The 16,760-nt window shown below is 32.5% G+C and overlaps 1 protein-coding gene across 1 annotated transcript in view; it reads right to left on the reverse strand.

Annotated features, from left to right (window-relative positions):
* Positions 1-16,760, reverse strand: part of LOC129948178 (neuropeptides capa receptor) — an 87,807-nt gene that overhangs the window by 17,037 nt on the left and 54,010 nt on the right. The window contains exons 3-8 of the mRNA XM_056059058.1: positions 14,396-14,486; positions 14,070-14,269; positions 13,790-13,960; positions 13,532-13,603; positions 1,579-1,723; positions 1,134-1,311 (exon numbers count right to left, since the gene is read on the reverse strand). Of these exons, the coding sequence (XP_055915033.1) occupies positions 1,134-1,311; positions 1,579-1,723; positions 13,532-13,603; positions 13,790-13,960; positions 14,070-14,269; positions 14,396-14,486 (857 nt within the window). The remainder of the gene's footprint in view (positions 1-1,133; positions 1,312-1,578; positions 1,724-13,531; positions 13,604-13,789; positions 13,961-14,069; positions 14,270-14,395; positions 14,487-16,760) is intronic.

Below are 16,760 nucleotides of genomic sequence, written 5' to 3' on the forward strand. Positions count from 1 at the left end.
ATAAAAAAGAACTTAAATATTTTTTAAATGTTGTTAATTATTTGAAATTTTAGGAAAAAAAGAAGATAATTATCGAGAAATTGAACTTTATCATAGTTGTTGCTTACATCATTGGATATGGAATCAAACAAGCTCCAAATTTGAATTAGTTAAAATATTATAATTTTGCCAAGTCATTAATCGAAGTCAATATGTTTGTCTTACAATTTTTTTTAGTTACATTACAAGAGTTATTTATAACAACATTTAACAATAAAATTTTGACAGAGCTGTGGTTTTGAAACGAAAGAATGACGATAAATCTCTACAATAATGTCGAAACTTAAAAAAGGTTCCACATACGCCACCGAACCGTGCCAGACATTTCTTAGCTATTCTTAACTACCACCAATCATTTAATAATTTTTGTTATTGTCAATAGGTCTATTCCGTAATTTTACTGTGATAAAAAATATAACGGCTATTTTTTAAATAAACTGTTTTTTGCTGTAAAAACAAAACTGATTAAAAAACAACTTACTGTTTCTCAAATTTAAATATATAAAACATTCCCATTGAATAACAAACTACAAAAGCCAATTTCAACTCAACTTTGCGACAACTTAATACCTAACGACATCCTTTTCCCTGTTGTTGATAGGGCATTAAAATAGTTTTTTTTTCGTAAAGTCTAGCCTCTTTGTGATTGTTTTGTCTTACCTTGTGTGAAACACCCTTAAAAGGCACTTAATATTATCCCTTTTAAGGTTCTTCTAACAATAAAGTCCGATTGACACATAAAATTCATCTAAAATGATTGGGCCACATTTCGTTTTCGACATTTCCAATTTGCCATGTTGAAAATTTCCTTGTAAGACATCATGTACGAATATGCATACGATAGTCTTCAGAAGTCTTAGGGTTTTTCTTTTATAGCTTATTTGAACAACTTATTGATGATTCAAGGTACCTACTCTGCTGACTTATATAGTAAATCTTCAACAACTATAGACCCTTTTCATCAATCAACAAAGAGGTTAATTTTGCACACTAAGCCATCCTCAATTTATTGCGATACCTATAGAACATCCTTCAAATAAATAAGATTACGTGCTATATCAATAAAGGTATACACTATGAGTCCTTGTACTTACGGAATAAACTCGGTCATAAGGTCCACCAGTCGATGCTATTGTTGTCTCTCGAAAACTCGATTGATCCCTGGCGAAGCCATTGTTGAAATAAAAACTCCTTCGTTTGCCACAAAGAGTTTCTTTAAATGCCACCCGATACCGATGTGACATCACATTATATAAAATTGGATTAATCGTGCTGAGAAAATAATAGCAAGAGAAAGGATATAAAATAAATGTAAAAAGCACATTTTACAGTTGAGTAAGAATAATAAAAAACAAATAAACAATGACCTATTGACCTTTTTGTGAAAATATGTAGGTAAATCAATTTCCATCGAATATAAACTAACCACACATTGAGACTCAAGATACTTTTCTTTTTTGATGGATTTCCCTACTTATTCTCAGGCCATTTGCAAGTACTATTGCCATTTTCAGCTTAGAGCAGAGATGACATACTTACCATGAAACATAATAACTGAAGCCAGCAAACGAGAACAGCCATTCATTGACATCCTGGTAATGGTCCCATTGCCCGGCATATAAATAGAGCAAACGTTGAGCATGAAATGGCGCCCAACAAACAAAAAACGTGATGACAACAGCAGCTACAGAAAAAAGAAATAAAAGTGAAGAAGAGAAATGAGAACATTTTAAAGGAACCATAACTTCTATATACATACATACATACATATATGTTCATGTGCTTGTAAGCATAATATGTGTCGTATATAATATATCCTAAGAATATATTTGTTTTTATTTTTTGATATAAAATGTCTATGATTGAGAAATGCATTTCGGACTCATTTTGCCACAGGCACACCAAGACGATATGGCCCAAAGGAATATGGAATCACGTAGGAACCAAATATATTTGTAGATGTAGGTCGGCGTTCAATAAAACATGGCATCAAATTGGAAGAATCGATAAGTAAATCACCCTGAAACCATCATCATTCGATTCGAGTACTATCAAACCGCAAAAGGAGTTCTTTCATTTTCTTTTACATCCAAATAGCTCCTACTATGTAACGTTATTACAACAAAACTGACTGTGGCAGTAGGTGGTGGTTAAAATATAGAACTATTAGCGATGTAGTTTAATCGATTTCGATTGATTCATGGTTTTAGGTTCTTCCCTTTCCGCCAGAGATTTTCGATTTAAAAATTAATTCGTCTTTCAAGACTTCCATTAATATTGTTTTATCCATTTCCGTTTTATAAAACATATATTTAAAATTTAGTTACGGAAATAGTGTTGAAGGATGTATGAATTTTATTTCATCAACATCAATCCATATTACTCAGGGTTATTTATGATTTCTTCGTTTGAAAACATTTGTTTTTGGGTTAATAATTTGTTTTTGTGTTAATCACCTGAGCTGGAAATTCATTTTCACGTGTTTTCGTTTTTAAATTGTAATTATGCTGTTTTAAAACGGTTGGGGTTGAAAAACTGTATATATCATAATGCTGCAATTAAAATACTGTATCTCAAAATAATGTATTTCAAAATACTGTGTGATAAAAATACTGTATCTCAAAATTCTGTAAAAAAGTGCGTACTTTTTTACATTATCAAAACGTTTTATACTTGTTTGCCTTTTTTTAAGAAGAAAAATTTTGGAAAAATTCGTCAAAAATTAAAAGTACAGAGTTTCGATCCAGGCCATCACAAATTATCTTTTGCTTGGCCTATTTCCTAAACCAAGCCTCCAAACAAGATGCGCTTTTTACTATAATACACAACATCGACCCACCTATCAACTGCATCAGACTAATTGATCTGTCAAAACTTTCAGTATCATACAGTACTATGACATACAGAATTTTGACAATATAGCATTTTGAGACACAGTATTTTAAAAGTACAGAATATTAACCATACAGTATTATGACCATACAGTATCGGACAGTAATATACAGATTCTTGACCATATAGTATTTCAAAACACAGCATTTTGACCCGCTCAGGTTTTTAAATTAAATTTTAAAAAGAGGCTGGGATGCGACCCACACTGATAACTTCCCATCCCGTCTGTCGATTTGTCTTGCTATATTTTGTCTATATGAACTCGTATCAATTTTTATCAAATTTGCGTACTATTTTTGTAGATTTTATTTTTTATGAAAAAACGGACTGTTGGATTTTTAAATAAAAATCACTAAATACCGAAAACAATATTTTCTGTGAAATAAAATAAGTTTGAAGATAATATTTTTAAATTTTGAAATGGTATTTGAGTCGAAAGTAAATTTTTACCAACTTTTGTAAAATTTTTTATAGGTTTTTAATTTTTTGTACAAAAACTGTCAATTCGATTTTTTTCAAAATTTTACTGACTGTTAACAACAATACTTTTTTGAAAGATAAAAATAGTTTAAAACAAATATATACAATTTTTGAAAAATAAATTTTTACCAACCTTTATACATTTTGTTTAGGTTTTTATTTTTTGTAAGAAAACTGTCAATTCGATTTTTCTCAAAATATGTCCTGATGTTGAAAACAGTATTTTAAGTAAAAATTAGTTAGAAGCTATTATCTCAAATTTTTATTTTTAAAAAGATATTTGAGTCGAAAATCATTTTTTACCAACTTTTGTTAAATTTTTTATAGGTTTTTAATTTTTTGTACAAATTTTACTGAATGTTAACAACAATATTTTTTGAAAGATTAAAGTAAATTAAAGCCAATATCTTAAAGTTTTGAAAAGATATTTTAGTCGAAAATCTATTTTTACCAACTTTTATTAATTTTTTTTTTAGGTTTTTATTTTTTGTAAAAAAAACTGTCAATTCGATTTTTTTCAATATTTTTCAGAATGTTGAAAACAATATTTCTTATAAGATAAAATAAGTTTGAAGCCTGACTTTTAAGTTTTTGGAATCGATATTCAATTTTTACCAACTTTGAGAAATGTTTTTTTTTAGATTTTATAAAAAAAAAGTCAATTCGATTTTTCCCAAAATTTTGTTAGATGTCAAAAACATTATTCTTCGTTACACAAAATTGGTTTGGACATGAAATCTTATTTTAGACGTAAAAGTTTGGAGGTGACAAATTTTTTTTTCAGTTTTTTTGATTTATAAAAAAAACGTTAAATGGATTTTTTTTAAAAAAATATTTTTCTTTGATATCACGGTACAATATTTTATATAAAATTTAATTCAAGTCTCTAGCGTTTTTGGTTCGAAAGATATTTAGGGTTAACCAAAATTTTCACCTTTTTTTCTAACTAGTACTGTGGTAAAAAAACCACACACTCAATTTTCTTGAGAGCCCTTTCTGCATCTTTCTGCCTTATTATCTGTATAAAAAAATTCTATTGAAATCGATATCTTTTCTGGTTCTTGAGCTATGGACGACGAAACAAACGTCGCGAACGTACGGCCGTACGAACGCACGTACACACCCACGGACAGAAATCTTTCTAAAAATCTTTTATTTTGACACTAGGGACCTTGAAACGTCGAGAAATATCAAAATTTTCAATTTGACAAATCGGACCCATTACAATAACTTCCTGTGGGAAGTTAAAAAGTGTTAAAAATTTATTTTTTTTTATTTTTCGGCAAATAAATATTTTACTATATAATAAATTAATAAATATTAGCTCAAAAATAAACAATCGGACGTTCAAGACACTGTACCGAAGAATTCGAGAAAGCTACCAAAATATTCAAGACATTCTAGGCTGCTCAGCAAAATTGTTTACTTACGCCTTAAAATGGCAAAATAAACCGAAAACGCGAGGCCCAAAAAGGAAGACTATACTGAAAGAACTGACAGAAAAATTGTTCAGTTAGCAAAACAGTACCCTTCCATTGGCTCTAGGAAAATGCAAAATTAACTTCAACTGTCTGTAAGCGCTGTCTGAATACGAAGTCGTCTTTTATAAGCGAAGTTACCAGCCCGAAGTCCACGCAAGGTACCATTCTTGAAAAAAAGGTATGTGGCAAAGAGAATTGAGTTTGTTAAAGCGCATAGAGATTGGGCAAAAGAGAAATGGAGGAATGTTTTGTGGAGCGGTGAAAGCAAAGTCGTTCTTTTTGGGTCAAAGGGTAGTCGAGAACATGTCAGAAGACCCTAAAATGCAGCATACAATCCACGGTGTACTGTACAAACAGTGAAGCATGGAAAAATTATTATTAATCCCATCGGGGGTATAAGAGATGCAACCGAGTATGTGAAAATTCTCGAGGAGGTTATGTTACCCTATGCTGAAGAGGAAATGACGTTGGTTTGAGTATACCAACAAGACTATGACCCAAAACGTCAAAAAAGGCAAAATCATGGTTTGCGCAGAAGGAGTTATCCGTTATGGAGTGGCCCGCTCAATCCCCCTACCTTAACCCCATCGCAAATTTGTTGGGGGATGTCAAAAATGCAGTTCATAAATCAAAACCCTAGAATTCGAAAAAAAAATGTGGGAAGCAGTGCGTTATTCGTGAAACGCTCTCAGTCGAGAGGTGTCAGATTTTTGTGGACTCGGTGCCACGCAGATGCGAAGCATTATACAATATAATGGTTATGCAACAAAGAACTAATTGTAAGCTAACATTATTTGTATACTTTCACATAACATAATAGATCTAGTACTTTGTTATGCACTGCTATTTTTATAAACACAACTGTATATAAGTCTACAAACAAATTTTATCTTCAAAACTGTAATGCCAAAAAAATTTTTAGTTTTATCGTCAAATATTATAAGAGCTTCTTCTTCAAAAAATAATATTTTGTATAGACAACAATTAAGAGACTTTTCACTTTTAAAAATGTTTATCAGTTTACTTTTAGCTCTAGTTTCAACGGAACTTTCAGGTATAGAGATTCTTTTTTTAACCACACAGCGAGAATGTGAAATACTTTTTTTGAAACTACAAATTTCGAGATATTAAAAGTCATGATCTGTTGAAATTCATTGAAATTAGCTACAAAAGCTCAAAACAACAACTCAGTGCCACGATAAAATTACCTAACCAATTCCTCCATATTTGCATTTTATTAACTCACATCTTACAAAACCTTTTCATTAGACTTCAAAATTTAAAGCCTTTAACAAACTTTAGGAAATGAAACCTAGGCTTAATTACATGACACACGAGACTACAATTATTTAAACTCTGCAAGATATTTAACGAGTCCGAAACGAGACTGGCAAAAGTCTCGCCTTGTATAGTTTTCACGTCCGTTATTCTCGTTATTTTATGTCTATTTTGAATGGACTGTAAATGGCTATGAAGAAAAAAGTTTCTTACTTTACCCATAATTTTACTACAAGTCTGCTTCAACTCAAATATTATATGTAAGTCCAATATATTCTATAAAGACAAGACATACTGATATTTTTTTTATAATTTGGTACATTAAATTAAACTCTAAAATGTATTATAAGTCGAAAAGTTTTTACAATAAGTTCATAAATCCCGAAAAGTAGACAACTTTTATGTGTTGATAATGCATCCTAATTCTGAAAAAATTGACGAAAGTAAAATAAAATTCACTATAACATTGACAAAGTCTTAACTAAGACTGACACCAAATATTACTAAGAAAACAAACTCAAAACATCATTCCACAAAAATTGAACACAACAATGTCTGTCCTGTCCAAAAGAACACCTTACCAGAATTTATAGAACATATATGCTTATATGTTCATAATATGCTACAAGGTTAAGGCACATTAACTTTTAGTCACTCAAATAGCCATCTTAAATAAATGTTTCATCAAGTAGCATTATAGTAATATGATTATGCATTTAACCCATCAAGAAGACCATAATTGCAGAGATATCAAGGTTAAAGTTCCAAAGAACATTTATTTTGACTACACATGCTCTTAGGTTTTTATATATTCTGAACTCTAAGGACATGTCTTGAATTAAGAAAACTCCTTCAACAGTTGTTGTTGATGATAATTTTATAATTAACCCAAAGTTAAAGTTGAATTTATGTTTCCTTTAGCATATCAAGGCTCATATTATATCCTATTAAATTACTTCAATTCACAACAAACATACAGACATATGCATACCATACATATGTTGATAAAGATGGAAATATTTCTTCAAATCACGCGAATAAAAATAATACCAAATCTATTGTAACTGCTATTTTATACAATTTAGCACTTTGGATTTATTTTTGCATCAAAGAAGTCTTAATGATAATCGGCTAAAGAAATGGCTGGGGTTGTTAAAATTCAAGTCTTTATGTTTCATGTGAAATGAGGCTACTCTTTTCTTGCTTTGGCGCAATTAAAAGCAAACGAACCGCAAAACACAAAAGACATTAAAAGCAATTTCTAAGGAAATAACAGTTAATTTTGCTATGAACTCAAAGGCGTTATACGAAGCCATAGACAGAAGAATAAGAAGGATATGGGAATTTCCATTTTTATACGTATTCAAGGATCTCGGGAAGTATCTTTGAGAAGTTTTACGTTTATTATTGCAAATTATCTAATGTTTTTAGGTTTTTGATATTTGGTAGGTATATTTTTTGTGTTTAGATAAGAATTTTATTTATAAGAATAACATTTTAAACTTGACTTTAATTCCAGACAGTAGTTTTTTTGTATGTGTATTTGTTAAGCAGTCTAACAAAAGTTATCTAACATGATCTTAAAGGAGTTAAATTAAATATTTATATGCATCATTTACATTTAAAGTTGACACAGTAAAAGTCAAAGCGATAGGCATTGCCTTATGAGACAATGGTTTCCGTTTAAAGTTTAAAATCGGTAAAAGGTTTTATTTTGGGTTAAAATTTAATTGGGAATTGATTTTTTTTGTAAAGCTTTTATGGAAAATAGCTAAGTTTAAAAGGATTTAATTTAGGAGAGAGAAAACACATTTTGTATAGTGTGTTTTTAGATTTTGAATTGTGCCTTCAGCTCTTTCTGTAAAGTTCTCGAAAATTTTGTCATCAATTCTTTCCAACAATATTTGGAAGGTCGGGTGTCAGTTTCTCCAATCGTTTTCCACTAGCTGAACATTATGTAGCACCTCCAAACGAGACCATTCTACGAAGAACTGTGACCTCTCTCGGAGCAGCTGTTCTCACAATGGCGTTAGGTAGTCGATGATTTGGAAGCGCCAACACTTTTTTAATATAGTTTAGATGCATCTTCAGCGTGAAAATATATAGTTGCGGGACTTTGGTCTCTAAGTGCAGCATATACATACGTAGTTGTATGCTCAGGGAGACAGAATATCATTTTGAGGAAATAATAATAATAATAATAGGTATTCGCGATAATAATATATTTTCAACTTGGAATTCGCCATTTAGAATTATGGCTTCGATAACTTGTTTCATTATTTTTTTAATTACTAATCGCGTACCGTTGCACAACCTTGGTTGGTTCAAATTACGAAGCAAAATTACCGGATATTCAACCTTCAGTTGTAAATTATGCAATGGCATGCCTGGTAAATCTAATGAGTTTAAAAACTCATTTTTATAATTTACAGCTTCGGTAGCATCACAAACTGTATCAAAAGATTTGTATGACACCAAGTCTCCTATTAACAAATGTTGCATCTTAAGTTTTAATTCGTTGAGATCCACATTTTTTTATCTTGAATCATTTGAACACGCATATTTACTTTCAGTTGTACTTTTTCAACATTACGCAACAGTGCCGATGATTTTAAGCACGCGTTCATCTCATCAGCGTACGTTGAACGCGTAATAACGAAAAGTGTTTGTCCGAAATCTCCTGAAAAGAGTGCCGCCAAATAGCCTGTCGTTGTTTTTTATATCTTTCAATGACCTGTTAAAGGCCTGAAGCGAATTTTTGTGTGCCATAGTGCATTCATCATAGAGGATAATTTTACACTGATGTTTCAGCACATTTGGCCCGTGTCTGGGTTATTTTGAATATTTAGTGGCAGTTTAAATATTAAATGAGCTGAGCTGTCTCCATCCAATAAAGTTGCCGCAATTCCAGAAGATGCAACAGCTAATGTGATACCATTTTTTGATCGTATTTAAGCAAGAATTATCGAAATAAATAATGTTTTTTCAGTTGCACCCGGTTCATCCAAAAACAAAAAGAATCCACTTTGTCCAAGGCGAGAATGATGTGGCCAAAATGGTTCCTTGTTCTTTGGTCATTAGTGGGCCATTACGAGCAACAATCGCTGACATTTCAACAGTATTGTATTGTAGTTCACGATTTAATTCTGTGCCTATTAAATCAGATGCTTTTCGATTTGGTAAGTGGTAAGTTGGCAATGATGAAGCAAAGATCTTCAATAGCAATCAATGCTTCATTGAACATAGCGTTACTGAATAATATCGTAAGATCGTTGCACCGTGTACGATGTTGGTGGAATTAAACAATAGCACTTAGGAATATAAAAAATAGATACAAACCTATTTTCAGACCTACCGAATGTTCATGCAAAATTTAATTGAAATTTGTTAAGCCGTTTCGGAGAAGTATGGCAACTAACACTGTGACAGGACAAGTTTAATATACATATATAAGATTTTGTTTGTAGCTTTGAAATACTTTGTTATAATATCTTAACTCAATTGGAGTTATCGAACCTTTTTTTTATGTTTTCATTGCCATCAATCATTACAAATTAGAACATGGCAAAGGAACTTGATTGTTTAACTTGTTTTCTTAATTTGTATAACTTTTTGTTATTTTATTTTTAACAAACCCTGAAAGTTGAGTGACGGTAGTTATAATAAGAAGTTTCATTTTGATATTATCGAAAACGAATTTTGTTTTATAGATACTTGTGTTGCTGCAAGCACAAAAAACTCTGTCCAAGAATAAATATCGAAGAACAACTCAAATGTATTTTATTTGGTTCGATTTTATTTTCTAAAGAAAAATATATAATATTAGAAATATTTCTTAACAAAAAATACAAAACTTACAATTGGTCAGATTTTAACTTCAATTTTAAACTTGCTTTTAGCAACTAACCAAAAATTCGTCTTACTTTTGATTCTAACCTTAAAATTTCGTCGAGAAGAGATCATGCGCGCCCAATGTTTCATAATTATTTTCTCTTTCGTTCGAAAGGGAGACAATTATACTTGACATGACAAATTAGAATGTTGCCATTCAAAAATTTTATTTTTAAAAATAAGACTCGATGACAACTTGTATTTTTTTTTGTAAATATAATTCTCACAATTGCGGCTATAAGTCCTCTATAACTTCACGAATTCCATCTATAAGGTTATGAATCGACTGTGGAGTATGCCATAGACCATATCTTTCACATGATTCCCACTCTAAATGAGTTTAGTAACAAAATCTCGGTAAGAAAACTTTCTTGCAAAATTGCGATAGTTTCGTTGCTTGTTAGGAAGATCCACTTAAAAATCTCTTGATTCCGTTTGTAAAAAATTATTAGTCTCAGTTCTAACTAAGCTCGAAATACAGTAATTCTGGATAACTTTGATCCATTTTAAGGACTCAACCATAGAAGATACGACGACGGCGTCTGGCAGAGTTGAATTTGTTTTTTAAGTGAACCTTAAAAGCCTTAAAACCTAAGTCTTTATTTAAAACACGTTATGATGACGATTTTGGAATACCTAGTTCTATAATTTCATTTGCTATGAACAATGGTTAATAGGGCACTTCAAGACAATGACGACGAAACTGCAAAATGTGTATCCTTTTACTTGACAAAATAAAAACTTTAAAGTTGACAGGTGCACAAATAGCAAGTAATTCAAAATAAAACCAGTTATTGGTCAATTTATAAAAGTTTAAGTTTACCAGAAAAAGTTTATTATAAATAAATTCTCTTTTGAAAAAGATACAAACAAATCTATAAAATCTACTTAAATCTGCTTGAATGTGCAGTTCTTTGTCACTCTCACATTTTATTTGTAAGTTATCTTATTTCTTATGAACTAAAACCTATTTTCACACGTGTCAGTTGTTTCTTTAAGTGAAATTGATATAGGTTCAAGTGTATATTAGAGATACCTCCACTTTGATCTTATTTAATTGAACGTATCTACGTTTAAATGAACGTACAGTGCCGGACTTAATCATTGGACCACAACGATTTCTAAACTTCAATTTTATTTAATGGTGGTTATTTAAAATTTTTAAAAATAGTACCAATTTGTTTGGCAATATTTTATAAAAGTTAAAAACGATGGACAAATTATTGATAAAATATTGGACTTTTTGTCCAATATTTTACCATTCTACGTCGGTTGAAGTTTACTTTTTTGGAAACCGCACGTTTTTTCTCGTGTTTTTCCAGACTTTCCCTCACATGTTCGATTGGGGATTGTGGTAGGTTTAATTTTCAAATGTAAATAACACAATGTCCATAAAGTTAAAACAACTCATCGTCAGCTACTGCAGTCATGTAGCCCATCACCATAACTCTTTTCACACCATATTTCACTGAAGGTTAAAGGTTTTTTTTTTGTAGCACTGTGTTATTCTATCTTCATATAGTTTTAAGAACATCAAACCATTGAATCTGTCCTTATTTGAAAAAACCAGAAGCTTTTTGACCTGTTTTTGTGTTTCATTACATATTAGACTTGCTTATTTATTTTGTTTCTGAAACACAGATTATTGTCCTTCAAGCCACGTGAAGAAAAAATTAGTACAAACTTCATGAAGAAAAACGGCGTTAAGCTGGTTTTTATTACTTATTTTTGATTGTCAGACCAATGTCAATGTTGCTCAAGGGAGGATGAGGCAATCGCGATTCAACATTATAGAGAAGCCATTTCTTTACTTTCCCTGATGAATGTTTAGGATTGTTGTCTTGCACTAGTAAAAAGTCCTCTTTAAGGCCAATTTTTAAAGCGCTGACTTTCAAATTTTCTTTTAAAATTTGTAAATATCAATTTGTATCCATTTTTCTTTCTATAAAAGCTAAATTTCCCACACCATTGGACCCCATAGTTCCCCAGACCATAACATTTCTGCCTCCATGTTTCATTTTTGATTACAATATAATTCTGTGTTTGGTTTCCTCCACACAAATCTGCGACCGTCCGACCCAAGACATTAAATTTGCTCTCGTCGAGGAATAACACATTTCTCCAAAAATCATCTAGTTTCGAAACGTATGCATTCGCATAGTTCAAGCGTTTTGAAATGTTCTTGAAACATATTTTTATCCCTTTGAATGCAGAAACTTCCGAACAGTTTGAGGGTTAAGCGATATTTCATCATTTCCTTGAATGTCAGCAGCTATTTTAGGAGCACTTAACTTAGGATCAGCCTTTACCATTCTTTCAATTGTTCGTTCCATATGAGCGTCTAGAATTTTTTTGGACCTCTTCTTGGGGCCACTTAAAAGCTTTTATTTTCCAAATAATTTCTATAATACATATTGAACTGTACATCGTGGTCTTCCAATAGTTGACGATATCTCAGCATATCTTTTTCGTCGTTTCTTAGTTTAAAAATCAGTTATCTTACTTCACGAGGTACTATTTTATGAGAAGCCTACATTTTCAAAATAAACTTCGCAAAATTAAAAAAAAAAAAAAATTTTAAAGATCAATACACCACAGCATACTGAGCCTCTCAATATCATTACAGTACACATTACACAATTTACATTTCATAAGGAACCGTTATTTCCATTTTGTTAGAGAAAAGAGCAGTGTACGAACATTTGTTTGAAGTACGAGCAATTTTTTGACATTCCTGGCAAAATTCTACTAACGGTAAAAAAAACCATGAGGCAAAGCTGGAACATTTTGTTGTTTTTCCTATATAATAATAACAATAAGCTCAGATTTGTGGTAGGAAGTTCATAGTCTAAGGGAAACCTATTTATTTTTAATTGATTACGTGCAATTTTTCGATGTAGTGTAATTTGCCCTTTTTATCAATAAATGTTTTTTTTTTATTTTGTTTCACTCGATTCTTATTACCTTTTTTGGCAGAACTTTTAGGTTTTTAATACAATACGATGGTAGATACATGTGTTCATAATTTTGTGTGAGAAAACTAGCAGTTTTGTGTTAATTATTGTATTTCTTCAGATACACCCAAATATTAGTTGAAGAAAGAAAAACAAAATATACAACCACCAAAGGAAAAATACTGTGAAAAGACATAATTTTACAAGATTGAATATCGTGGTGTACCAAAAATCGAGTGCTGCACTGTAAGTACAAGGGTAGATACATATATGTACATACATACATATCACCGTCAAATTCGTATTAATTCATTCAACATCTCAATACGCACGTCAGGAATCTCAATTGTAATTCAATCAATTCAACCTTGTCTCAGAATTCTTCTTCTATACATATCTATCATGTATATCTATTATGTAAAATAGCGATAGCTTGTGACATATTTTATACGTTCAAAGTCACGACGTGCGAACATATATACAAAACTAAAAAAAAGAATAAGAAACAATACATACCTAACATTCGTATCACAGCCTTCCGCGATTGCTGATGTCTTGATTCCTTGTGCATCGATCCTTGTTGAACTCCTGGAATGACCCATCATACCAAACATACATAAATCACACACATGTTTTATTATACGAGAAAACAAAAACAAAGTAAAATATTTTGTAAAAGTCAAGTTACTCGTAAGTCAATGACAATACACCAACATGAATAGGAATAGAAAATGGGAATAGGAATACGATGGACGACATGGAAGATGCACCTACCCAGTTGTTGTGTCGTCCTCGACCTTATCTGCATTCCCATTCGGCCATACAATATCATAATAAGGACCATTGGTATTACAAAAAACAAGCACGTGGACAGCTCCCACAATGGAAATCCCTCCGGATAGTCAAGCATCGCACAGAATGCTGACTTCTCTATAGTAGTGTTATCTGTGAATGAGAATGCATCAAGAGCAAATAATGTCCTTATTCATTTTATAGTATATCATAGAGATGTGTATATCATATATGTAGGTATAGAAGTTCATCCTATACATACCAGGCGGATACTTTAGATAATCGATTTTCGTCAGAATGGCAAAGGGAATCGCACTGATGAAACTTATCACCCACAAGGCTGCAACTATCCTGATGGCTCGCTTGAAACCACTCATCGCATACAGGTGCAATGGATGGCAGATGGCCAAAAAGCGTTCCATTGAGAATGCTACTATTGTTAGGACGGATACATATGTCGATCTATATACACATATACAGATGTACAATAAAAATTTAAATAAATCAAAATGTAACCAATATTGCAATTGTTGTTGTTAATATTGTTGTTCGCAAACATAAGATTGGAAATTTGAAATGGAGACTTACGCTTCAGAAATTAGTGCTCGTATTTTACAGAACGGAAGACCCAAATTGTAAGGATACTGATGCCAATATAAACTTATTTCGTATGGAAGACCTAAAAATAGACACACACAAATTTTTCAATAACAATTAAACTTTTAATTGGATGCAAAGTTCTTTTTACATAAATCGATATGAAAAGAAATATGTTTTGTTCTGCGCCACACTTACTGCTTGATTAATAATTTCAATAATATTTAGCTTGAGACAGTTTTTCAAGGAGTTAATATTTGTGCGCATGTAGGATTTGTATGGAGCATGTTTCAGGAAGTATTTTACATAAAAAGGAAGGGATTTGTGAGATTAATGAGATTATTTTGTTTTAAAAGCCTGAATTTATGGCACCTTTTCGCGTATTATGTGACAAGTTTAAATAAATTAAACTCAACATTTTGATTAATTTAAGAGAAAAATTTTCGTAACATTTCTCATTTTTTGGTATTCAAAAAAATGAGTTTAAAGATTTTTTGAAGCGATATAACGATGACAGAGAAGTTGAACAAAGTCCCCGATTCCTCATTTCTCTCTGTCTGTCCTCGTTCCTACAGCCCAAACCATTCGGTAGGATGATTTCAATTTTGGAAATTAAGGCTTTAAGCGGACTGGGGTAACCCATTTTTTTTTTCATTTTTTTTAGATTAAAACAAAACCGATAGATTTTTTTTGATTATCTCTAAAATTTGTTGTCTTAACTTTTCTTAACTGGTTTCCATGCACTCTACGTGAATTTTACCCTTCTGGATAAGTCTACGTCGCTGTACAGCCCGTACAGCTCGTCGTTCCATCTTCTCCTCCACTCCCCTTCGATGCATACGGGACCGTAGAACACACGAAGAACTTTTCTCTCGAAACGACCAAAGGTGTTTTCATCCGCTTTTGTCATAGTCATGCTTCTGCATCGTATAGCAGGACGGGAATGATGAGGGTCTTATATAGCGATACTTTGATCCCTCGAGAGAAGACTTTACCACTCAATTGCTTTCTTAGCCAAAGAAACAGCGGTTAGCCATAGTTATTCTGTGTTTGATCTCAGCGCTGGTGTTGTTTTCATGCGTCTACAGAGGAGCTTAGGTAGACGAAGTCCTTGGTGACGTTTTGACCAAGATGTCAGTGTTGTAAATCCTTTCTGGACGACAGCATGTCCTTTGTTTTGCCTCGTTAACCGTTAAACCCATTTTTGCCGCCTCTGCCTCAATTCTCACAAAAGCCCCATTGTCATCACGCTGAGTTCTTCCAATTATGTCAATGTCATCAGCATATGCTAGTAATTGGACAGACTTTTGAAAGACAGTGCCTCTAGTGTTGACGTGTGAGTTCCGCACTATTCTTTCAAGCACGGTGTTAAAAAATCGCATGACAGCGCATCACCTTGTCTAAAACCTTTTTTGACATCGAAAGGTTCTGTTAAGTTGTTTCCAACCTTTATGGAGCAGCACGAATTCTCCATGGTCATCCTGCACAAACGAAAGAGTTTGGCAGGGATGCCAAAACTAGACATTGCTCTATAGAGCTCGTTCCTGTAGATGCTGTCATATGCGGCCTTGAAATCGATGAAAAGATGGTGGGTGTCGATTTGGTGTTGGTAATGTGAATATTTGATTGACTGTAGATTTTCCTGCGGTCTAAAACCACACTGATAAGGACCTATCAGATTGTTGACGATGAGCTTTAGACGATCACATATTACGGCAGAGAAGATTGTATAGGCGATGTTAAGTAGACTAATTCCTTTATAGCTGGTGCAGTTTAGAGAGTCGCCGTTTTTCAGGATAGGGCAAACAATACTAAGGTTCTATTCATTGGGCATGCTTTCTTGCGAGCATATCTTACAGATAATTGGTCCACGCTCCTAACTAACTCATCTCCAGCTGCTTTAAGGAGCTTGGCTTTCAAGCCATTCACTCCAGCGGCTTTATTAGACTTAAGCTTAGATATGGCAATCTTTACTTCGTCTAAGTCGGGAGGACGGGATTTTTGGCTATTGTCATCTATATTGAACGGATCATCCTGCCTGACAGCGGAAATCGGTTCGTTGTCGCCGTTATACAGTCTGCAGAAGTGGTCTTTCCATATCCTTAGCATTGACTGCGGTTCCACTAGGATGTTTTCACTTTCGTCTTTGCAGCCTTCGGTTCTAGGTTAATGTATCTCCGAATTTCGTTGCGCCTGTTGATAAAACTTTCGAACTTCATTTCTGCTTTTAAACCTTTCAACATCTTCGACCACACGCTTCTAAGGCCCTCTCTTTTTCCTTCTGAGAAGTCGGCGTTCCTCTCGCCTCTTCTGCTCATAGAGCTCATGAGCAGCTCTCGTCCTTTTATGCAGCGCC

This window comes from Eupeodes corollae, chromosome 2, assembly GCF_945859685.1.
Source record: "Eupeodes corollae chromosome 2, idEupCoro1.1, whole genome shotgun sequence".
Classification (NCBI taxonomy): Eukaryota; Metazoa; Arthropoda; class Insecta; order Diptera; family Syrphidae; genus Eupeodes; species Eupeodes corollae.